The sequence below is a fragment of the Leucopleurus acutus genome (assembly GCF_964270905.1).
Source record: "Leucopleurus acutus genome assembly, chromosome: 10".
Lineage (NCBI taxonomy): Eukaryota > Metazoa > Chordata > Mammalia > Artiodactyla > Delphinidae > Leucopleurus > Leucopleurus acutus.
Window position 1 is genome coordinate 26315366 of NC_139153.1, and position 25740 is coordinate 26341105.

At 47.3% G+C, this 25740-nt stretch overlaps 1 protein-coding gene across 1 annotated transcript in view; it reads left to right on the forward strand.

Moving 5' to 3' along the window:
- The window catches only part of PRICKLE2 (prickle planar cell polarity protein 2), a gene marked incomplete at both ends in the record, with an annotated part of 337443 nt that overhangs the window by 285049 nt on the left and 26654 nt on the right, over positions 1-25740 (forward strand). Inside the window, 2 exon segments of the mRNA XM_082848660.1 lie at positions 3320-3506; positions 8415-9287. Of these exon segments, the coding sequence (XP_082704786.1) occupies positions 3320-3506; positions 8415-9287 (1060 nt within the window).

Consider the following 25740-nt stretch of genomic DNA (forward strand, 5'->3'; position numbering starts at 1 on the left):
GAATAATAACCAGTTGTGTGTATATATCACATTTTGTCTAGCCATTTATTAATTGATAGACATTTACATTGTTTTCACTTTTTGACTATTATGTACAATGCTGCTATGAATATTGATATACGAGTTTTTGTGTGGACATATATTTTCTGTTCTCTTGAGTATATACCGAGGAGTGGAATTGATGGGTCATATGGTAGTTCTATGTTTAACGTTTTGAGGGAATCTAAACTGTTGTCAAGAGGAGGTGCACCATTTTACATTCCCACTATCAGTGAATGAAGATTCCAATTTCTCACATTCTCCTCAATTCTTTTTTTTTTTTTAACATCTTTATTGGGGTATAATTGCTTTACAATGGTGTGTTAGTTTCTGCTTTATAACAAAGTGAATCAGTTGTACATATACATATGTTCCCATATCTCTTCCCTCTTGCGTCTCCCTCCCTCCCACCCTCCCTATCCCACCCCTCCAGACAGTCACAAAGCACCAAGCTGATCTCCCTGTGCTATGTGGCTGCTTCCCACTAGCTATCTACCTTACGTTTGGTAGTGTATATATGTCCATGCCTCTCTCTCGCTTTGTCACAGCTCACCCTTCCCCCTCCCCATATCCTCAAGTCCATTCTCTAGTAGGTCTGTGTCTTTATTCCCGTCTTACCCCTAGGTTCTTCATGACATTTTTTTTTCTTAAATTCCATATATATGTGTTAGCAAACGGTATTTGTCTTTCTCTTTCTGACTTACTTCACTCTGTATGACAGACTCTAGGTCTATCCACCTCATTACAAATAGCTCAATTTCGTTTCTTTTTATGGCTGAGTAATATTCCATTGTATATATGTGCCACATCTTCTTTATCCATTCATCCGATGATGGGCACTTAGGCTGTTTCCATCTCCAGGCTATTGTAAATAGAGCTGCAATGAACATTTTGGTACGTGACTCTTTTTGAATTATGGTTTTCTCAGGGTATACGCCCAGTAGTGGGATTGCTGGGTCATATGGTAGTTCTATTTGTAGTTTTTTAAGGAACCTCCGTACTGTTCTCCATAGTGGCTGTACCAATTCACATTCCCACCAGCAGTGCAAGAGTGTTCCCTTTTCTCCACACCCTCTGCAGGATTTATTGTTTCTAGATTTTTTGATGATGGCCATTCTGACTGGTGTGAGATGATATCTCATGGTAGTTTTGATTTGCATTTCTCTAATGATTAATGATGTTGAGCATTCTATCATGTGTTTGTTGGCAGTCTGTATATCTTCTTTGGAGAAATGTCTATTTAGGTCTTCTGCCCATTTTTGGATTGGGTTGTTTTTTTGTTATTGAGTTGCATGAGCTGCTTGTAAATTTTGGAAATTAATCCTTTGTCAGTTGCTTCATTTGCAAATATTTTCTCCCATTCTGAGGGTTGTCTTTTGGTCTTGTTTATGGTTTCCTTTGCTGTGCAAAAGCTTTGAAGTTTCATTAGGTCCCATTTGTTTATTTTTGTTTTTATTTCCATTTCTCTGGGAGGTGGGTCAGAAAGGATCTTGCTGTGATTTATGTCATAGAGTGTTCTGCCTATGTATTCCTCTAAGAGTTTGATAGTTTCTGGCCTTACATTTAGGTCTTTATTCCATTTTGAGCTTATTTTTGTGTATGGTGTTAGGGAGTGATCTAATCTCATACTTCTACATGTACCTGTCCAGTTATCCCAGCACCACTTATTGAAGAGGCTGTTCTTTCTCCACTATACATTCTGCCTCCTTTATCAAAGATAAGGTGACCATATGTGCGTGGGTTTATCTCTGGGCTTTCTATCCTGTTGCATTGATCTATCTTTCTGTTTTTGTGCCAGTACCATACTGTCTTGATTACTGTAGCTTTGTAGTATAGTCTGAAGTCAGGGAGCCTGATTCCTCCAGCTCCGTTTTTCATTCTCAAGATTGCTTTGGCTATTCGGGGTCTTTTGTGTTTCCATACAACTTTCTCCTCAATTCTTGTTTGTCTTTTTCATTATGGTCACCTTACTTGGTATGAAGTGACATCCTGTGGTGGTTTTGATTGGCTTTTCCTTAATGGCTTATCATGTTGAGCATTTGTTTAATGTATTTATTGGCTATATGCATATCTTCTTTTGGGGAGAAATGTCTAGTCAAATCTTTTGCCTATTTTTTCACTTAGGTGATTTTTCTTTTTCTTGCGGCTTTGTAAGCGTTGTTTATATATTCTGGATACTAGTCCCTTATCAGATATGTGAATTGCAAGTATTTTCTCCCATTCTGTAGTTATATTTTCACTTTCTTGATGATGTCCTTTGAAGCATGAAAGTTTTTTATTTCAGTGAAATCCAACTTCTGTTTTTTCTTTTGTTGTCTATGCTTTTAGTAGTCATAGCTAAGAAACCATTGTCTGATTGTCTGATCCAAGTTCATGAAAATTTACACCTGTGTTTTCTTCTAAACATTTTATAGTTTTTTTCCTCTTACATTTAGGTCTTTGATCCCTTTTGAGTTAATTTTTATATGTGGTGTGAGGTAGGGGTTCAAATTCATACTTTTGTATATGGCTATTCAGTGGTCCCAGATAGATTTGTTGAAGAGAGTATCTTTCTTCCATCGAATGTCCTTGTCACCCTTGTCAGTAATCAGTTGGCCATAAACACTTGAGCTTATTTCTGCCTTGATTACTGTAGTCTGCAGTAAGCTCTTAAATCTGTGCTTTGAAATTGTAAAAAACTCTGTCTTAGGGGTCAAAACACAAATGCTTCTGAGGGCTAGACAGTTATCGTAAATGAAGGTGACTCATTTTAAGGTAACAGTGAGTGGTGAAAAAAAATGACAAGCTACAGAACTCATCACTCATCCGAAAGCAGCAACCCCTCTTATTGTTGCCATGCAAGAATGTGTAGCACACGTTGCCAAACATGTATTTTCTAAAGAGAAACCAGGATTCCAGGTGTTTATATGACATTTCTCATTTAAAAAAAATATTGTACATAAGCCAGATTAAATCGATATGGCCAAAGCGCCCATGAGCTGTCAGTTTTTAGTCCTGCTTTGTATTCTTTAGGGTAGCATGTTCTTTGTCTTTATACAATGTGGTTAAATTAATCACCGACCAGGCCAGAAACTGTTTAATTGTGCTTTAGGCAAATCCACACGCGGGAACTGATATAGATAGAGAATAAACATACACATATAGATTTTCTGTTTAATAATCGGTGGACAGGACCTCTTTCCCTACCCTTCCAGTTTGGGGCCCTCATAGCTTTCCACCTTTAAAGTACATTCTCATGGCTGGCTCTTATCCACTGACCATTTGGCTTCTCCATCTCCAGATCATCTTTGCAGACGAATGCACAGAAGCTGAGGGGCGACACTGGCACATGAAACACTTCTGCTGCTTCGAATGCGAGACAGTGCTGGGCGGCCAGCGCTACATCATGAAGGAGGGAAGGCCCTACTGCTGCCACTGCTTCGAGTCCTTGTACGCAGAATATTGCGACACCTGTGCCCAGCACATAGGTGAGGCAACTCTTGGTGCTCAGCTTGGTCCTACTCTGACTGGATCTGCTTTGTGTCTGGTATAGTTAGAATCCCTTCGGTTGTAAGTGATAGAAACCCAACTGATACTACCTTAAGTGACAAAGGCAATTTCGTGGCTCACAGGACCAGAAAAGCCAAGAAGGAAATTGGTTTCAGTTAAGGATGGTTCAAGGATTCAAAGTCTGGTTCTTTTTTTCTCCTCTGTGTCTCCACTCAGTTTGCTTTCTCTTGGCATCATTTGGAAGCAAGCTGCCTTCGCAAGGTGGCCAAGATGACCCCCCCCTCCAGCTACACTTAGTCTTAGCACTGGTATTCTCTAAAAGGATGGGATTGTGTTTTTTCCAATATCCAAGTCAGGTCCTCCAGATGGGAATGCTGTAACCCCTCATTTAGTCATCTGTTCCACCCTGGAAAGAAAAGAATAGGGAGTTCCCATTGGTCTGCCTGAATCATAAACCCACCCCCAAGGTATACAGTCCCACTACCAAAGGGAGGAGGAGAGGTCTCAGAGGAAGATATGAGGGGGAAATGTAAACAGACGTCTTCCACAGCCTCCTCGGAAAACCTCGGGGGTCAGTAGAGGGAGGAAACAAAGCAGTCCTCGTGGTAGGAAGAGATAGTCAAGGAAACCAAATGGTTTCTGGCACGCATGTCTTTAAAAAAAAAGTCAGCAAAAGCTGACCCAGCCAGAAACGAAGTGAGAGAACCTCAAATAGCTCAGAAGCTATAAACTCCCCAAAGATGTGGCAGATATGAGATGGTGAAAATCATTTTCCCTTTTCAAGCAACTGATTTGTTCAGCCCTTCCATGCTGTTCCCGATCGTGCTGCATCTGTAGCTTCTTATTCAGCTTTCCTGTTCTGGCACCTTGAGAATGGGCTGCCCTTTAAAAAGAAAAAAAAAAAGTTGGCAGCAGATGAATGTCTTTGAGACCAGCAGCCTGATCTTCCTGTGGCTTGTGCAATTCCAAGAAGTCTGCTCGGAGGCTGCCAGCTTCTTACCTGTAGTTGGGAGATACGGAGATAATCAGTTCGAGAGCCTGTTGTGCCCTGCTTGGCGGCATCTGCTGTGTGCTTAGTGGTCCTTTGTCGTTGAGTCCATCCCGTGGACTCAGGCCCGCTTCTGTGGAGCCCTTCTGCGCTGGAGTCCCTGCCAGGCCCAGGGTGGAGCCTTGCTGTGCCAACCTTGGTCCAGCAGCGTTCCCTTCCGGGAGCTGGGGTGTTGTGAAAATCCCCTTTCCCCCACCCCTAAAAACCTCCCCCTCTCACAGCCTGATGCATTTCTCACAGGGTCAAAGAGGTTAAACAGACATACCTCCCTTTATTCTAAGAGCTAGGAAATGAGCTTGATTTGGACAGGTGGTGGGGCAGGTGAGGAAGGGCGAGGGGTGGGACTCGATCAGGGGAAATGGTGTGATGGTGCTGACCCAGCACTGCTCACGGTGGCTTCTGGGTCTGCAGGGAGGTGCCTGCTCAGCTGAGAGAGGCTGAGTAGAGACAACTTGCCTATGGCAGCCATACCCCCTGCTTGTTAGTATTTCTATTTCTTCTGTCCCTTTCCATCGAGGCTTAAAAACCTCTCCAGAAACTGCCACTTAGAATGTTTGCTCGGTAGCTTGGACAAGAGAAAATACGTCACCGCAGCATGTACACCTCAGAAGTTCCCTGTTTTCTTCTGTTTCTGTCTTCTTTTTAGCGTTGATTGGCATTCCCTTCTCCTTCCCTCTGAAAGCCATAAAAAGGCATCAGTGCTTTATCAGAAAAGGGGACCACTGTGGCCTGCAGTATTATCACTGCTGTGGTTAAAATGCTGTCCCTCATTTTTCTTTTCCTAAATCCACTTTTCTGTACAACATACTTTTCTTGCGACAGAGAAAGGGTATGCTCTGTATATCACACATACCACAGTGTCTGGGTGCTTTGCTCTGACCGTATTATCCAAATATTCCCTATTTATACAGCCACTCAGTGCGGACCCTACAGCAGGAAGCCGTTGCCAGGGCAACGGTGCTTTTGCCTGCTTACAGCAGAGTAAATAGTCCTATAAACATACCGAGGCTGTAGCAGCAGTAGACACATACACCCTCAGAGAAGTACTTAAAGGGCTTAGGGAGGGAATAAAAAAGGAACGCTTAGATGTGGAACGGCCGAGCCCTTTTCCAGATGTTTAGAGTTCAGGAGCAGTTCAGAGCACCATCTGACATCGTTGATGTTTATCAGGGACCACGTTTCACTGCCTGCTGGGCCGCTTTGGAACATGCCTCCCCCTCCGCTCTCCCTACCACGGCCCGGCCTTTTGTGAGGCCCCCATCCCCAGAACTAGGCCCCTGCTGCCGCATCTGAGTATGTTTCCTCGCAGAAGCACAGGGAGGCAGCTGGTGGAGGGACAGCCCGTAGGAACTGGACTTGCCGCACACCTCTGAAAGGCAGTGGATAAGGCTGCAGCTGCTTGGGGTGCTGTGCTGAGTTGGAGGTCACAGTGAGGATTCAGGGCAGCTGGGATGTCAGTGGAAGCTCTCTGGAGGAGAGGGAACAGCGGGGAGGGGAGGGAGGGCCGAGCCAGCCTCAGAGTTCTTTCTTGGACAGCATCCAGGTAGCGGCCCTCAGAGCAGAGAGGGAGACAGGCATTGAGACCTAATAAAATCTCAAGAAGAGGGCTGGGAAGAGTTAGCAGAGCACTCACTGCATCTTAACTCCGTTAGTTCTCAAGCAACCCTCTGAAGTAAGTACTATTATTATCCCTGTTTTATTGTGGAGAAGACTCAGGCACAGAGACATGAAGCCACTTGCCTAGGGTCACACAGCCCAACAGCGGCCCAGCCAAGATTGGAACCAAGCTGACGGGCTTCAGCATGTTTACAACCAGCTGGCATGGCATGGAGCTGCGATCTGAACTTGCGTTCGTCCGAGTCCTGATGCCTCACCAGGGGGTTCGGCCTGCCTGTGCTGCCTGCTCCTGCTTCCCCCGGCAGCCTGACGGAGGAGAAAATGTTTCTGGAGCCCCAGCTTTGCGCCTGCTGTCTCTAGCCCCTCCCCTGCCGGTTCTCACTCCTCCTGGGAATGCGGTGCTGAAAGGGAGTTGATTCAGTGTCCCTGTGATCTTGGAGTGACCCTTGTGGTGGCTCCTGTCCTGCTAAAAATCCCCACTTGGTCCCTAGGGCCTGACTCCTGAATAAACAGAGACCCCTTAGTTCAGGGAGGAGCTCCTAGGAGAAGAATTTACCTTACGCTTCTGTCTCCCTGGGCTCCAGGGACATAAAGGGAAGTGAGGGGTACATGGGGAGGGCCCGGAGAGGCTGCTGCGCCATCTGCCTTTTGTTCTTGCCCTTCTCCTTTCCCCTGTTTCTTGTTCACAGCCTCTCTAGACAATTATCTAGAGGTTACTCATGGAAAGTTCAGACTCAGGACTCGAGCCACCAAAGGTGAAAGTTCCCATTGGTACTGCCTTTCGGGAGAGGCATTGATCGCTAGGCGTCAGGATTCTCGCAGAGGTCCCTTCCCATCCCACAGTCACTGCTGGGTCTGCATTTTCAGCAGGCTCTCCCTACGGGAGGCTGGGAGGTAGGTCCCACAGCTCCCGGCTCCCATTCTGCCCGTTTAGCAGCTGCTGTCAAAAGAGAGTCTCCCTGTGTCGCTCTCTTAGCAACAGTCCCAGGTGACTCTCCCTTTGGCCTGGTGCAGGTCAGGTGCCCACCCTTGAACTAGTAACTGGGCTGGGAGATACGGTGTTTTTACTGGCCAGTGCTGGTCCAGGTGTGGCTTTAGCCCCGCCCAAAGCTCATGGCCCAAGGGTGGCAGGGAGATGGTGTCCCACAGGGAAGTTAAGTCCTGTAACCAGAAGAGGGCAGAAGAGACTCTGAGACACAAGAGGGGCTATGGGAGGTTCCCAGAAGCAGGTGTAACAATGTTATGTAAACGAGACACAGCCCGGGCGCGGGACAGAAGTTACGCAAAGGATATGCACGGTTACGGTGAGGTGATGTCTTTGACAGACTGCATCCAAGTTTTTCCTTACCGTGAGCTGAAGTCCACTTTTTTCCTTTCCACTAAACTGCTAAAGTAATCACCCTTTGGAATGCCAGGCACTGGTGATGGAATTCAATTCATTCATCCATTCCACACATGAAGAGCCCCTACGATGTACCAGGCCATGTTCCTGGAGATACCCCAGAAACTTCATCGTACAACTTCACTTTTAGTAATTAACACATGCACATATGTAGTGGCTCAATGTCAAGCAGTATCCATGCTGTGAAGAAAATACAGCAGGTAAGGGTGGAGAGTGGTGGAGAGTAGCTTTTAGGGTGGACAGGAAGACTTCTCCGTGGAGCTGCCGTTTGAGCAGACCCCTAAGTAGACTGAAAGATGATTATCGAGGTCATGGTCAGGAACAAGACTTCCTGGGTATAGATCTCATCTATGATTCCTAGCTCCTTTACATTAAGCAAGTTATTTAACCTCCTCTGCCTCTGTTTTCTCCTCTGAAAAATGGACGTAATATTAGAAACCTACCTCGTACAGTTGAGAAGTTAAGTGAGTTTACATACACGCAAAGCATTTAAAGCAGTGCTTCTCACACCCTAGTATCATTATTGCTGTTTATCTGGAGGAACGCGCCCCAGGCGGAAGGATTCATGGACAGGCCATTTGGATTTAGTTTCTCTGCACTCAGAGCAAATGAGTTAAGAAGGACCTGACTGGGTAGAACGAGGGGGCTGTCCTAATAGGACATGACTACTAGTTACACGGGGGCCTGATCATTGATTTATTGACATTTTATCCTGCTGCATCTGGAAGCCTCCGCCAAACCAGGGTGCTGTGTGTTTTATGTCGTCACGTAATAACTCTGAGCAGCTCGTCAGCCTCTTCCTGTCTCTTCTTTTCCCAGGGATCGACCAAGGTCAAATGACCTATGACGGCCAACACTGGCATGCCACTGAGACCTGTTTCTGCTGTGCTCACTGCAAGAAGTCCCTCCTGGGCCGGCCGTTCCTCCCCAAGCAAGGCCAGATCTTCTGCTCACGGGCCTGCAGTGCCGGGGAGGACCCCAACGGCTCTGACTCTTCTGATTCAGCCTTCCAGAACGCCCGGGCCAAGGAGTCCCGGCGCAGCGCCAAAATCGGCAAGAACAAGGGCAAGACCGAAGAGCCCATGCTGAGCCAGCACAGCCAGCTGCAGGTGAGTTCCAACCGGCTGTCGGCTGACGTGGACCCCCTGTCGCTGCAGATGGACCTGCTCAGCCTGTCCAGCCAGACACCCAGCCTCAACCGGGACCCCATCTGGAGGAGCCGGGACGAGCCGTACCATTACGGGAACAAGATGGAGCAGAACCAGTCGCAGAGCCCCTTGCAGCTCCTCAGCCAGTGCAACATCAGAACTTCCTACAGTCCGGGAGGGCAAGGGGCCGGGGCCCAGCCCGACATGTGGGCCAAGCACTTCAGCAACCCCAAAAGGAGCTCATCGCTGGCCATGAAGGGGCACGGCGGCAGCTTCATCAAGGAATGCCGAGAAGACTATTACCCGGGAAGGCTGAGGTCCCAGGAGAGCTACAGTGATATGTCCAGCCAGAGCTTCAGCGAAAACCGAGGCAGCATCCAAGTCCCCAAATATGAGGAGGAGATGGAAGAGGAAGGGGGCATGTCCACTCAGCAGTGTCGGACCCGTCATCCGATCAGCTCACTGAAATATACCGAGGACATGACGCCCACAGAGCAGACCCCGCGGGGCTCCATGGAATCGCTGGCCCTGTCTAACACAACAGGTGAGTTCTGTTTACCTGGAACACAGCGAGCAGACTCTCGGGGTGACCTGGTGCCAGTCCTCAAGGTTTGCGCGTTGTGCCCGCCATGTGCTCTCATCCGCCGGGTCGTTGAGGAAGGTGAACCCAAGTGTCGATGGCTTCTGTCTTTGACTGGATTCCCTTTAAGCAGAGCCTGAGGCAGGGATTAGGGTGCCTGTGATGTGTTGAGGACATGCTCCCAAGGAAGGGGAGTGAGAGAAACAGGCTAGGGTGGGGGGAGGAGCCAAGTGAAGAATGGTGTCTGGGCTGGAGTCTAGCTTCAGCCTGAGCCCACAGGGGTCTCTGGAGGATGAGTTGTACCACACGGTTGGTTCCTTCTTGGGACAAGGGGGCTGACGTTTTGCATCACCGTGTCAGTCATTGGCCCAGGGCTGCTGGAGAGTGACCTGGGGATAAGGATGTGGATGTGGGCACGGGGGCAAGACAGCTCCCGTCAGCCAAAGGCAACATTCAGGAGAAGGGGTGGCAGTGAGCAGGAGGGGGGTACTCATGAAACTGGGTGCCGCCTGGGACATCAAAGCATCCATGACAGCTTCCGTGGCTGTCCTGAACCCCAGTATCTCATTAGGGAGCCGGATTTTGTTTTTGTTTTTTAAAGAAGATATTGGGGGTAGGAGTTAATTAATTTATTTATTTTTGCTGTGTTGAGTCTTCGTTTCTGTGCGAGGGCTTTCTCTAGTTGCAGTGAGCGGGGGCCACTCTTCATCACGGTGCGCGGGCCTCTCACTATCGCGGCCTCTTGTTGCGGAGCACAGGCTCCAGACGCGCAGGCTCAGTAGTTGTGGCTCACAGGCCTAGTTGCTCCGCGGCACGTGCAATCCTCCCAGACCAGGGCTCGAACCTGTGTCCCCTGCATTAGCAGGCAGATTCTCAACGACTGCGCCACCAGGGAAGCCCGGGAGCTGGTTTTAATGTGTAGATAAAGATGAAAGAAATGGGGATGGACAAGGAGAAGGCAGGCAGACTGAGAAGGACAGAAGTGTTGGGAGAGACAGACAAACAGACACTCCGTTGACTGTTCTGGCCAACCAAATTTTCCAGCTGTTTTCTGTACGTGAGAAGACAATGTCAGTGTCCTCTAAGATGCCACTACTCAAAGTGTAACCTGAGGATCGGGGCTGTCCGCAGTGCACCCCGAGATAAGTACTGAAATTGACAGTGTTTAGCAACTCTTAGAGCAGTCTGACATTGCTGGGACATCCAAGTGCACATGCAGTGGGCTCGTCTCGTGGGTCCAGGTGCAGACCACTCAGGGTGTTGTGGACCCACGGGCGAGTTGTCTGTGGCAAGTGCTGGGTATGAGTCCTGCTCAGGTGGGTCCCATATCAGGCCGCCACAATGGACTGAAAACTAAAAAAACTGGTCCTTCACTACAGATAGCTTGGGAAATGCTGCTCTAAGATGCACTAAGTGTCTCTGCCCCTTGCTGGCAGGACACCGAGGAGGGAGATGCACTTCTGTCCCTTACAGTAGAGATTCCCAGAGTCTAATGTGTCTGTCTGGGTGGAGACTGTGACAACCTGATGCACATCAGCCCTGGATGGAGGGACGGCCACCACTCAGCCCCAGCGGGTTGTTGCCACTTGCAGGGATGTTTATTTATTCAACTAAGAGTGATAGAGCTCTTGCCATGTGCCGGACATTGTTCCAAGCACTTGATAAATAGTCACTCACTTAATTAAATCATCACAACCCTTTGAAAGGTACTCTTAAAATTCTCACTTCAGAGTTGAAGAAACTGAGGCACACGGAGGTTGAAGGACTTGCCCTAAGTCACCCAGCTTTTTTTTTTTTTGTGGTACGCGGGCCTCTCACTGCTGTGGCCTCTCCCGTTGCGGAGCACAGGCTCTGGACGCGCAGGCTCAGTGGCCATGGCTCACGGGCCCAGGCGCTCCACGGCATGTGGGATCTTCCCGGACCGGGGCACGAACCCGTGTGCCCTGCATCGGCAGGCGGACTCTCAACCACTGCGCCACCAGGGAAGCCCAGTCACCCAGCTTTTAAACAGGGATTTGAACTTCTGCATGTGACCCCAGAGCAGTGCCCTTAATCACACCAGGGTACCAACCTAATCTGAGCCCCATGCTGTCAAATCTTCCAGTTTTTCCAAAGAAGTTAAAAACGTGGATTTTTTAAAATGTGAAACCTATTGGAACTCTCTGCTGGACAAGCAAAACGTGTCTCTGAGTTGTAGGCTATCTATGCGGTGCGTTTTTAATTTTCATCCCCCTCCGATGCTTTCACAGCTGTGTTCTCTTTTGTCCTGGAGGACAGATGGCAGATACCCTTACCCCCATGTTTCAGATGACAAAAATGAGGCGTTGGTGACTAAGCACTTTGCCTACTGTCGTAGAAGTAAGCAATTAGTGCAGAGTGGCGACCACCTGGCTTCCAGCCCAGTTTGTGCTATTCTCAGATTTATATGCTATAATTATTTAAGAGGCCAGGATAAATGTGTAGGTCACACTCTGAAGCAGAGTTTCTCAAAGCTAGACCACCTGCATGAGAATCATTGGCTGCTTGATTGAAACATGGACTCCAGGGCCTCCTCCCCAGGCCCGGGGTATCAGACCCAATAGAGGTGGGGTCCAGGGACCTGCATTTTTTTTTTTTTTTAATTCAAACAGAAAGTCACAAAAATTATAATCATCCTCATCAGTTCACTCAGTCCCATGTAATTAATTTTTTTTTTCATCTTGATCTTTTGTTAGCACTTTGATGAACGCATCAGTTTTCCATTAGAGTTCTGGAAATGCTTATTCATTCAGTTCAGCAGTATAGTCAGTTACCAGAAAGCTGTACTTGTCAGAGTCTTTTTCATGAATCAGGAACCTGCATTTTTACCAGCTCCCTGCTGGTGCCGATGCGACCACTGTCTGAGAGCAGTTGTTCCTGGGTTTGTCTGTTCTGCCTTTATTGTCCTCACACTGTAACTTAGGAGGAGATCTAGGGCTTGGAGAATGTTGGAAAGGCCACACGGGTACATTTGAAGAACACACGGTCTCCGATCCTAAGGAAGAGGCCGGGTTGCTTATCCTTGAGATTTTCTACAAATCCTTGGGCAAAGCAACAGATGCCCCTCTGTCACTGAGATTTTTGGAAAGCAGCCCTGAACCATGTCTGATAGAGCTGAGAAAAATTGCTCAGATCTGCACTGTCTGATACGGTACCCACAAGCCACGTGTGACTGTTGAAATTTGAGTTAATTGAAATGAAATAAAATGAAAATTCTAGGCCCTCAGCTGCACGAGCCACATTTCAGGTGGTCACTAGCCATGCGCTGAATTTTAAACTTCTTTTCATTTTAATCAGTCTCACTTTCAATAACCATGTGTAGCTAAGCTAGAGGCTACCCTGTGGACAGCACAGATGAAGGAAGGGAGCTGTTAGGCCGGGCACAGTTTCAACCCCATTATTAGTCTCTTTGGAAGTTCTCTCATGAGCTCTGGTTTGTCACATTCTAACCTAACGGTTTGGAGTACCAATTCTGGAGTTACACTCCCTAGGTTCGCATCCAGCCTTCGTCATGTAGGAGCTGTGTGGCCTTGAACAAGTTGCTTAAATTCCATAAGGTTCGGTGTCCTCATCTGTGGAATCTGGTGAATAATTGTACTTCCTTTGTAGGGTTTTTGTAGAAGGAAACGAGTTTTTGTAAACTCGTGAATATAGTCTTTGACACATATGACTGTCTCTGATGGTTACCCGCTACATTTTATTATTATTATTATTTCTCTCTCATCCCAAACACACTGGTGCATGGTTTTGGCCTCTAGGGATGTTTTGGATTTCGGTATCTCCCAGCATCCAGCAGCTGTGCAGGTTCGCATTTTTAGGTTTGAAACTGCACCCGTGGGTCCTCTTTTTCCTAACCAGCCTGAGAAGAGCGTGAGAAATGGGACTAAGGACAGCCATTTTGTGCCCCTGTGTTTCCACGGATCTGTCAGACACATCAGTGTGGAAGGGAGACGGTAGCTAATATTCATAGCACTGCTTCATTGTTCATCACTGGAGCACACCCTAAATAGCCCTTCACATCCTGTGCCGGACACACGTCACCAAGGACGTGGTGTTGACTAAGCTTGGTAATCTGTCCTTTTGCTGCTGACCCTCACTGTTGCACTCAGATTTTGCTAGAAAATTCAGTAGTCTTTCGAGAAGGCAGTGTTCTGAACTATCTGTGTATCTTCAAACCCTGGAATCCCAGTCTATGAGTGAAGGTACGTGTCACCGAAGTCTTAGTCAAAACACCTTGATTCTGCAGCGAAAGCTAGATTTCAGAATGATGCATTTTTTTCCTCTTTTATGGCCAGTAACTTGTTATTAACTAAGTCTGCAGTGTTTAATCTGGCACAAAGCATGATCTTTTTGTGGGCAGCATTTTTCCTTAGAACAGATCTTAGAAAAGCAGGTAGCCCCAGTGGCTGGCCAGCCTCAGATCTGGCTTTCGACACCTCCGGTTTGGTTTAGAAGCGGGAGTGTACTGTCCCTCCCTCCTCCCTGGCAAACACAGTCCATCCATTCTGCTCACACAGAGTGCATCAGGCGGGCACGGTCACCACTTGCATCCCCATCGTGTGGAGTCTTGCAGAAGCTCTTTAACCCTGCCATGGCCTAAACATGCCTCTAAAGCCGCTTGCAACCCGGGTGATCATAGTTAGAAATGGGAATAACAGAATCAACAACAGCTAACATTGCCGGGTGTGTGTGTCATGTACTAGGTGCAGTTCTAAGCACTTTGCAGGAACTAACTCACAACATCCCTGTGAGGTAGATACAGTTATTTCCATTTTACAGGTGACTTAAGTGAGATACAGAGAGGCTACGTAGCCCAAGGCCACACAGCTTGGAACTGGAGGAACAGGATTTAAATTTGGGTGTTCTAGCCCCAGAGCCTGTGCCCTTGACCACCGTGTCATGGCAGAAGTGGATGATGGTTATGTGGGTGATCAGTGGTGATGACTGTAATAGACCACTGACTATGATGTCACATGGTAAAGACTTCATATAGAACAGCTCTTCCCATCTTCATGACAATTCTGTGAGATAAGTCTGATGATTATACCCATTTTACAGTTGAGTACACTAACGTTCATAGATGTCATGACCTCCCTCCAGTCACCACTGATGGCCAGGACCGGAGCCCGGGTGTGATAGTCTGCAAAGTCCCTGCCCTTAACCCCTCTGATCTTCATCCTCACAGGAAGGGTCGTCTTCATATCAGGAGATTGGCACAACGGCTCTTCGCTGAAGGGACAAGGATTCCTTTCCCTGTTGCAGCCGGTTTGCTGATATGCCTGTGAGGCTCGGCCAGGGCTAGAGGGAAGCTCTCAAATGAGAGGTGAACAGCAGAGGTAAAGGTGGCTGTCCGAGGTGATGTGCCTGGGTCAGACGCAGGAAAGACGAAGGAGACAAGTGCAGACCATCTGGAGGTTGGCATCTGGGCAGGAGGCACTGATGGGGCGGAGACCACGGCTGTAGAGCAGGTTGGGGTCTGGGTTCAAGTCTCACTGGGGCAGGTGAATAGAGCTGGAATTGAGACTGGTTGCCTCAGGCAGAGGCCACACCAGAGGACAGCTGGAGACCGTCAGCTGGTCCCCAAAAAAGGGCCCTGTTGACAGCGAAGAGGCTGCGAATAGGGCTATTTCTTGAGGATCAACCAGATTCTGTTAGGAGTGGTTGGGTCAGAGAGAACTGGGACCTATAGGAAGGAACTGCAGATGTGAATGGGAGTGAGGGAAAGGGAAAGGTGGTTTCTGTTCATTCATTCATTCAGCCAGCAAATGTGACTTGAGTGCCTCCCTCTGTGAGTTACAGCAGAATGAAGGAGAGCATGGGCTGTAGACCAGTTGGCCAGTTGGAAATTGGTCTTTGTGGTTTAACACCTATGTTATGCTAGGCAGAACTGGCTTATCTTTTCTGTGCCTCACTGTCATCTTTTGGCGGGGGGGCCGCGCTGCGCAGCTTGCGGGAATCGCAGTTCCCCAACCAGCCATCGAACCCCAGGCCACAGCAGTGAATGTGCCAAAACCTAAGCACTAGACCACCAGGGAACTCCCTCACTGCCCTCATCTTTAACATGGAATGCCAGCAGTGCCTTGTAGAGTTGTTGTGGGAATTAAATGAGTTAATTCCTACAGAGAATTTAGGACAATGCCTGACACCCCCTACGTTACTATTAGAGATTATTCTTAGTAGGTGCCGTGGCCTGTTCAAGGTGCCGGGGATGCAGTGCTGAGCTAAAGTGGACGTGGGCCTTCCCCTCCTGCACATTACAGTCTAATGGAGTTTAATACATAATAACCATCTAATTGTACCATATAATTTTGTATCAGTGGTAAATGTGGGGCTAGGAGGGTATACAGCGAGGGCTATAGCTAAGTTAGGGAGGTCAGAGAGGGCATCCGGAAAAAGTGATGCTTAAGGGGTAAAGGGGAAGGAGCATTCCGGGTAGCATGTCAGCATGTGCAGCGGTCCTGTGGTAGGAGTGTGTGGCAAGTGTAAAGATCTGGAAGAAGGCCCTGTGGCTGGGTGACGCACAGAGAGTAGTAAGGCTGGGAAGGAAGGCACAGGGGGATGGTGCAGAACCATTTCAGATATTTTAAGCGTTTGGGCGAAGTTTCAGGCCAGCAGGGAGGGGAAGTGACATGATCAGATCTGCATTTTGAAAAGATGGCTCCGGCTGCTGTGTGGGGAATTGATTGCAAGAGGGCAAGTGCTGATACAGTGAGACCCATTAGGAGGCCATCCAGGACCGTGCAGCCAGGAGAGGAGGTGAAGGTGGCAGCCCCCAAGGTGTAGACAGAGCACAGACTGAAGTAAGAGGATGCAAGTGATGGTGACCTAGGAGAGGAAATTGGCAAAGCTTTCAGTGCCCTGGGGGAACGGTCTCAGGAGACAGAAGAGGATCGATTTGAAAACATAAAAATGGATCAAAGTTTGCCTGCTCTGTGATTTTTGACCCAGGCCAGCATTAGCAGAAAGTACACGTGTCACTGGCCTGGATATGCAGACGCACAGTAGGAGCAGAGAGGCTTCCTGCTGTCGTTGATCAGTGTTGCACTGTTGTGGCATGTCCACGCCCTTATTATTTTTTTTAATTGAAGTATAGTTGATTTACAATATTACATTAGTTCAGGTGTACAACATAGTGATTCAGTATTTTTATAAATGATGCTCCATTTAAAGTTATTATACAAAATAATGGCTGTATTTCCCTGTGGTGTACTACACACCCTTTTTGCTTACCGGTTTTATACGTAGTATGTGTCCACGACTTTAACACGCATCACCTACATACCTTGACAAGAGAAGCTTGGGGGCATCATACCGGGGCGTATTGATTGCTAGGGGGTCATGGGGTAATTTTTCAGCATTTCTGGCAAACAGGAAAAGGAGGAGAAAACATCAGTGTGAGGATCTGAAGTAACAACTGGAACAGCCCACTTTGCCAAGAATGTCTGCAATGTTTTTAAATCCTTGTAATGCGAAACATTTTTATATTTAATTTGAGGCAGGAGCGTTTCTCCCGTTCTTCTGCATAGCTTAGATATCCATCCTCTAACCCAATTTCTCTATTAAAATTGTTGGGTAAAACCTCCTAACCAGCTGGCACCCATTACTCGAGGGCTTCCCCTCAGACGTGCTCATAAATCACATGGCCCAGATCTTCCTGATCATTTCCTCCACTGAGGAAGATGTGCACCCCAGTCTGGAATTACAGATTTGAAAACCTAGAACTCACCTTGAATTCTGTCAGTTGGCCCCAGAGCCAGCCCAGGATCTACGTGGGAAATGCATAGGGATTGTCTTTGTTCACTGGAATTAGAGAACTCTTTTGTTTGCAAGCATCAGAATCCCAACTCGAAAGGGTGTAAAGAACAAGGTTTTGTTTTTAATCAAGTAACTACAAAGTTCCCAGATTTTTGTTCCAGGTACAGCTGGATCCATGTGCACAAATGATGCCACCAGGACTCAGCCTCTTTCCTCTCTCAGTTCTTGTTTCCTCCACACTGGCTTTATTCTCAGGCAGCTCTTCCCAGGGGCAGCAAGGAGAGCTCTCAGCAGCTCTAGGCTAATGTCCGTTAACATCAGCTCAAGGGGAATGGGGACTGATCTGTTTTAATAGTGTCACTGAAAGTCCCAGAATTGAGTCGCATTTGCCTAACTTGGGCCACCCTCGGGGGGGTGGAATCAATGCTCTTTGGCCAAGCCCGAGTCACATGTCTATCCCAGGAACTAGGCAATGGGGTCAAGGTCATCAGAACTGTAGGGATTGAGAATGGAGATGGGGAGCTTCTCCAAGGGAAATCAAAGTAGCCTTTTCCAAGGAAGAGGGATTGTGCTGCAAGAAGGTAAAAGCCACAGGTGTCTACTTCCGGACCACAAGTATTCCACCCATCTGGGGCTGACCCCACCCCACCCCCACCCCTTGATCTGGTTCCTTCCTCCAAAAGCCCCACCATTTAAACTTGACATCAAATGTCCATTACGTATGTCAGCCATGTTTTCCTGGAGACACAGCTCTGCTCTTTGGGGCATGTCCCTGTGGTGATTTTAATGGGGAGGTTTCAGATGGTTTGAGGGACAGGTTGGATGGTACCCTCTCGCTCCGTGTTGAGGAAGTGATTCAGGAATGCTTTCTAACTGGTCTCATGGGGTGACTGCCTCTGTGCTTCTCGAGGAAGCCATGCCCTCTTGTTGGCATTTCTTAGCTCTGAACCAGGCTCACAGACCAGGGACCAGATGAAAACCAGCAGAGTGAATGTCATAGGAGAGTCTTTTTTGTTCCCTATTTCTTTCTGAGTCGGTGTTTTGGTGTGTGGGGAAACAGAGGACATTGTCAGAGCCGGGGTGACAGATGGAGAGCAGTGGACAGACGGGACAGAGCCCAGCCCACGGTGGCTGGCGCACCCCTGCTCCCTGTCGTGGTCTCGCTGACATTTTCTGGGTCCAGAGAAACTTTTCCAGCATCCTGGTTGTTGTTTTGTAATAAATTTATTTGTTTATTTATTTATGGCTGCGTTGGGTCTTCATTGCTGCCCGCAGGCTTTCTCTAGTTGCAGCGAGCGGGAGCTATTATTCATTGTGGTGTGCGGGCTTCTCATTGTGGTGGCTTTTCTTGTTGTGGAGCACGGGCTCTGGGCACGTGGGCTTCTGTAGTAGTGGCACACGGGCTCAGTAGTTGCGGCACACGGGCTTAATTGCTCCGCGGCATGTGGAATCTTCCCGAACCAGGGCTCAAACCCGTGTCCCCTGCATTGGCAGGCGGATTCTTAACCACTGTGCCACCAGGGAAGTCCCCAGTGTCCTGGTTTTTAATAACCATTCAGGAGGCTTATTTATAGCCTCCTTGGGCGTGAGCAGTCAGCTATGCCGAGAGTAAGGAACCGTGGTTGCTGACAGAAAAAAGATGGCTGATTTTATTTGTTTTATTACTGAAAGTGCAACGCTGGAAAAATGGGTCTAGGGTGGAGGCCAGGGGGTGATGGGCTTTTCAGACTGGTACAAGATTTTACAGAGTGGGTTTTTAAAGAATGAGCGTACATTACTCTTGGAACCTTTGAATTGGGGAATCTCACATGGGCAATGAGCTAGCTCTTGTCCACTTGAAAAATGGCTTTGAAATGCAGGTCTTTAGGATTTATTTTTTTTAAATACTGACAGTTAGGAAAATGTAAAAGAGAAGAATTGAGGAAAATGATAGAAACAGGGAAAAAATATCCCAACGCCTACCACTTGACTAGTGCTAATATTTTGGTGAATTTTCCAGTTTTTCCCTGTATACTGGTATATCATTTTTTTCTGAGTTGTAGGCAGACTGAATATTTTGTGTCCTGAATTTCTTCATTTGCATTCTATTATCAGCTTATGTTCAGAGCTTTTGTAACCCATCATTTTTGATGACTGCATTAATATTCAGCTGAGTGACTGTTACTACGTCTCTGGAATTGGACACTTAGGCAGTTTCCAAACTGATTTTTATTCAAATCTTGATTTCCTTTGCGTTCCATCAACAAAACGTACTTTTTTGACCTTCCCTTTTCTTATCAACATAAACCTAAATATTTTGGCTCAGTGGCTCACCAGATCCTTGACCTTCTCAGCTTGGCCACTTGGGAAAGCATTTTAGCATCTCCTCCACAGAGTGTTCTGGTGGCAGCATGAGGTCTGTCAGCAGTACTGTGCCGACCATCACCTGTCTTAACCCTCTTCAACCCATACATGAAGTGTGTCCCAGAGCCCTGGAAAATTAATGTGATTGAAACCCCACTTCCTGGCATGAGCCGTAGGGAGCCAGCTTTTAGGAGTATACTTCTCCATGTGAACAGTCAACCGTCCACTCCATCAGTTAGAGTCATCCAGGGACCACCTACATTATATTCCTTTGGGATGCTTGCCAATAATGCAAATTCTTGGGCCCCACCCCAAACTCACAAACAGAATCTCTCAGGGCTCAACCCTGGACTCAGGGTTTTCTAACACGTGCTCCCGGAGGACTCTCAGGCCCACTAAGTTCGAGGAAGGACCATTGAGCTAGAGATACCCAGCCTCCTCACCTCATCACCTGAGTGATCAGCCATACTTACCGTTTCGTCTAGGGCTGGAACATTCATCTATCCTACAGTGCCCTTTTGCATCTCCTCTTAGCCCTGAGTCCAGCCTCCTGTGTAGACAAAAGAAAAAATAGACCGTGCTTGTTCTGAAAAGCTCTGAAGGTGTCCCTGATAACAAATCGCTCTTGGTCCAGTAAGTGGCATTCTCATGAGTTAAGAGCACATGATCTGAAACATATGGGTGGGATATTCCTTAATGACATAGTATGGGTTAAATAGGAAAGAAAGTAATACTTGCCAAGTGGTTTTGGTATTTTCACAGGATACAGCAGAAAAAGTGGGCAATAAAACACTCTTCAAATAGGACCAGTTTCAGTTCTAAATCAGTGTGAAAATCAAAAGGCCATGAAACCAAAGTTTCATAAGAATAACTTTCACCAGCCCTCCAGTTTTTTACCACCATCATCTTGAGAGCACCCAGGTAGCTGTCTGCGTGCATGTATGTGTTTTTTTCTGAGCTCTGTTCCGCCAGGCGGCTCCTCAAGCCTGCCCTTCCCAAATCAAAACCAGACCGTGACATGTTTCTGTGAGGCAGCTGTCACAAATCAGGCACCGTCTAGAAGATAAAGTCTCTGTGTCCCAACACAAAATTACTAAGAAAAAACCTAGTGTTTTCTTTGGTACAAAAACTTTTAACAGCTTAAAAACGTCATACTGAATTACCCATCCACTTAGCTAGGATTTACGGCATATTTCTTCCTTTTTTTTTTTTTTTTTTTTCCCTCTGTTCTGGAAAATCATGTTTCTCAACTCTCAGCTACCCAGGGTTTTGGCATTCCAGTTTGCAGACCACCCAGCCCCCATCTTCTCCTTTCTCTGTTTTTTTCCCCATGTACAAGGAGTGGAGGCAAAAACGAGCTCATTTTGCTCCTTGCACAGAGGAGTAGAAACTGTCCTTCTGTGCATTTCCATTCTCCGGACCTTTCCTTGGAGCAGATCCTTGACTCTCAGCTGTGCCGGGTCTGAGGGATGCTTGTTTCCTGGGATCAGCCGTCCTGCCCAGTCACATCTGCGTCCCTGAGAGTGTTCAGTCCAAGGACACCTGTGGGGACGTACTTTCGATTCTGACATTGTGAGAGCATCCATGGCAAGGATTCTATAACTGCCCAGCAGCAAGCAGTCTGGACCTCGCCAGGGTTTCTCGGCTGGAGCAGACTTCCAGTGGCTGCCTTTCAAAACGGAGTTGCTCATTTAAAAGGGCAGGAAAGTCCGTTTCAGGCTTTACATGTGTCTTTTCCTTGGGAGCAGATTGAGCTCAGAGCTGAAAGGGAAGTGAGAGGAGGAGAGAACAGCCTAGAACAACTCATCCTTTTCATTTCTTTCGATACTGGGCCCTAGGTAAAAAGATCAGGGGGAAATTCCCTTTGCCTGAGATGCACATTCATGTACAGACACTGCCCCAGGGTGAGCGTGATGGTCTAGATGAGTGACTCTCAGTAGGGCCAGGTGGAGGTGGGGAGGCTGGGGATTTTGCCACCCAGGGGACATTTGGCATTGTTTGGAGACATTTCTGGGGTGCAGGGTGCTCCTGGCTTCTAATGGGTAGAGGTCCGGGAAGGTACTGCCAAACATCCTCCAGTGCCTAGAACAGCACCTTCCCTCCCGGCAGAGAAGTATCCTGCCTCATGAGCCAGTAGTGCCAGAGTTGGGAAAGCCTGGTCCAGACACAGGGAATTCGATTAGAAAGCATCAGCCCCCATGAAAGCCACTGAGAACCACATCTGAGGAGGTCACGATGTCACATGAAGGGGTGGGTCTGCCTGGCCTGGCATTTCAGAAGCCCTCTCTGCAGCTGAAAGAACCCTTTCTGCTTCTTGGTCTGACCCCAGCCACAGCGCACAGTGAGTCTTACGGTTTAAGGATCAAACCAACCTGGTTGAAATCCCATCACCACTCTAGCTGCGTGACCACGGGCAAGTGGCTCAGATCTCTCAGTCCCTCAAATTTCTGCCACACGGGGCTGTCATGGGACAGGAGGTAATATGCAGAAAGCACTTAACTGCGTGCCCGGCACTTGGCAAACTCAATATTTGAGAGTTATTATTACTCTTTTAATTAGGTGCCCCAGTGCGCTGACCTCCTGTCCCTTTCCTTTTAATTGTCTCAGCCCGTTGCTCATTTGCCAGGGAGAAGGGGGATTGCATGGAACTCAGACGTCATTATCATAGACAGAGATGGAAGGAGAGGGCCAGGATCAATAGAGGAGCCTGAGGTCTGGCGGTTCTGAGATGTCACAGACCCAGACCATGCTGGCGTCCACAGCTGGGGAGCTTTATGGCTTAGATTTTCAGGAATGTTTGCAACTGGAAAGATGAGCCCCTTTCTCCCTGAGTCTCAATTTCCCACCTTGTCTGAGCTGAAAGAGGCTACCAGAATCTGTGGCCTAATTATGCCCACATAATTAGCGCTAACATAACACCTATTAGCACTGAGGGAGCCCGCCTCCCCATGTAAGGAAGCCAGGATGTCACCTCCCAGACCACAGCCTCTCCTCTGCTGATCCCCCTCCCTCCAGTGTCAATGAACTTCTCAGACAATTCCCATTTGCCACAGTTTAGAGGAGTTAATTTGTTCTTGGAATCTGTGGATGAGAAACAGGCCCAGTTCTGGGCCATGAGCTAGGAAGACAGTGGGGGGGGGGTGTCCACCAATGGAAATTTTCCACTGAGATCATTATCAGTCTGAGAGACATGCCCGGCTGTTATCTGCAGATCCGTTTCAAGTTCAGGCCCCTCGGCAGGGAGAGGAATTCCAGCCTGGCCTGAGGTGCTCATGAAGGTCTCCCTAAAGCAACCCAGATCTCACCATTTTTTGTTTGTTTGTTTTGAATTGAAGTACAGTTGATTTACAATGTTGTGTTCATTTCTGCTGTACAGCAGAGTGACTCAGTTATACATATATATATTCTTTCTCATATTCTTTTCCATTGCGGTTTATCACAGGATATTAAATATAGTTCCCAGATCTCACCTTCTTGAGTCAACCGTGGATGACTGGGCTTTCTGTCACCTGAGCATTGTCCTTTGTGGCTCTTCCTGCGCAGGGTTAGGGCAGTCCGGGAAGCAGGTAGCTTCCTCTGTCTTCTTCTGCCCTCTGAAACTGTTTAATTTGGGGACTTTGTAGTCAGGGCATGTGGGCGGCACACCTTTATCTGGCAATATGGGATGGAACACAGCAGATTGGAGGACATTTTTATTCTGGCTCCTCTCTGAGCCCCAGGACTGCTGCAAAAGGAGAATTGCAAGCATTCTTAGTGGGTTTTCCCCCCCTTCCCCCGTCCTCCAGCAGCTGAACCCAAAGCCCTCCGGGGAGCATTGAGATGTAAATATCATTCACTTGCAACCCAGCCTCTAATATTGTGAACCTCAGTGGCAAAAACTGCATAAGATGCCCCATCATCCTTTATGGTATCCCCCCAGAATACATCTCTAAGGTGCTGGGTTTCTAGGGTTGCCTATTTATTTATTTATTTATTAGAGTTGCCATTTTTTAATTAATGTTTGTTTATGTTGCCATTTAAAAGGGAACCATGCTCGTGTGTCTCCCTCACCCGCTCACACTCCCAACAGTCCTGTTTTATCTATCTTCTATACCAGAGTTTGATACAAGATTGTTGTGTTTTTTTTTTTGAAACAAAAAGAATGGGGAAGAGAAAGGTATTTAAAACATCTTGGTTCTGAGTTGTTTTATATTCATTTATTCAACAAATATTTATTGGGCGTCTACCATGTGCCAGGCACTCTGCTCATTGCCACGTATACCTTGGTGAATAAATCAGACCCAATCCCTGTGTGCGTCAGAGCCCCAGCAGGAAACAGATGGCCCAGGAAAGGGTAATTAAAGGAAGCCTAAGGAAGGAGGCCACTGGGTAGCAACTGATGCCTTAGGCAGAGAAGCTCAGCCAGCCTGCAGCCTGGGGGAGGGATCCGGGCAATAAACATCCTGACCTCTCTCACTTTCTGCCCTCTGATTTCCTCCTGGGAGTCAGCCCCAACCAGAAGCCCAAGGGTAAGAGAGCCAGCCATTTGCAGCTTTCTGGGAGAACAGGGTGGGGATGGTCATAACTGTAGCAGGGGACATACAAGCACACTAAAGGCAGATGATGATGTGTGATACGAAAAACACGAGCAGGGTAAAGACAGGAGAGAATTGAGGATTAACAACATTAAAAGGATGGTCAGGGAAGCTGTCTGAAGTGATGTTTAAGCTAAGAATTAGATAAGGACTTGACCTTGCAAAGGAAGGGAGGAGGAGAGGAAGAAGATTAAAGGCTTAAGGAATAGCACATGCAAAGGCCCTGAGGCAAGAGAGAACTTTACAGTTCTAATAGTAACTGAAAACAGGCCAGTGTGCTAAGAGTGTAGTTGTCAAGGGGGAGAGCTATACTTAGAGCTCTGAAGCACTCACATTTTATTGCTGACTCAAATTCAGCCTCCTGGCATCCCTGTGAGGACACTGCCCTGGTCCCTTTTTAGTGGGGTGTCTTAAAGTAGAAAAAGGTGACTTGCAGAGTAGGTTGGGAAAGCGAAGGCATGAGTAGCAGAAACACTAGGTCAGAAATATCATGTGTGTCGGGGAGTGTGGGGGGAGAACTTACTTGAAAACAAAAATGTTTTGGAAAGAAAAAATCTGAACTCTTTCTGTTGATCTTTGTGTTGCTGTAGCTTTTTTTTTTTTTTTCCCTTCAGTGCTGATTTCTGGCTGGTTGTCTCCTGGATTTCATATACATGGTAACTTGAATTTTACCCCAGGTATCCTGGCTTATTTAGCCAAGCCACTAATATATAAATCTGATTAAAGCAAAAAGCCTTTCCTTAAGTAAACAGTAAGCCCTGAAAACATATGATTCACAAATCTTCCTTTATTATTGCACAATTTAGCCAGTTTGGGCCATAGCAAATAGCCTCCAGGGCTCTTGGGACAGATCCATTGGTCCTCAAGAAGAAAGGAGGATGTTTCCTGGGTGGCTCTTGCCATAGAGCTCTTGCCGCTCTTTCACCCAGCCTTCAAGGATCTGAATCCTTCCACCTTTCCTCAAAATTCCTTCCTAAAGGGAAGGTCCAAGAGTTCAACAAGATTGTACATTGTTGGGGGGAAATCATCATGTGACATTGTCCCTGTAGGATCTCAGCGCTGTGGTAAGACAAGAGATGAGACCAAGTGCGTTCACAGTTCAGGACACATTCAGTGACTGGTGACCAAGGCTTATCCTCACGAATCGCAAGAGCCGTCACATGTGTGAGGTCCTTGGCGCCATTAGCGTGGTTCTTGTTAACAAGGAAAAGGGAGCCAATATCTCATGGGAATTCCTACCTCAAACTCAAAGGGTATAAAGTGACTAATTAACACTTATTCGAAAGAGAATGGCCACCGTGTCTTCTCCTTCTCTTTTAAGAGAGAGTTTAGTTGGGCACCTATTGGAAAGATGTAGTGTCAACGAAAAAGTCATCAACGATCTAAGAAAGAAATGGAAAATTTTATTTGAGCCAAGTTGAGGATATAACCTGGGCACAGCCTCTCAGAAAGCTCCAAGAACTGTTCTGCCCATCAGAGGTCAAAGCACAGTTATTATACGTTTTTGAGACAGAGGGTGGTACATTTAATGACATATTGTTGACGGTTTGCACAGTCCAGATCTGTAAGTACAAAGCGGTGGGCCATCATGACTCCTTACAATATTAAGAAGGAATGTTACCTTTTAAGGAGCTGTCTTGGTGATAGGAGAACGATGCTCTATACGGTTGGGGAGGTATTTTGGCCAGTGGGGGAGGTATGGTCGATGCCTAATGCAGATACACAAT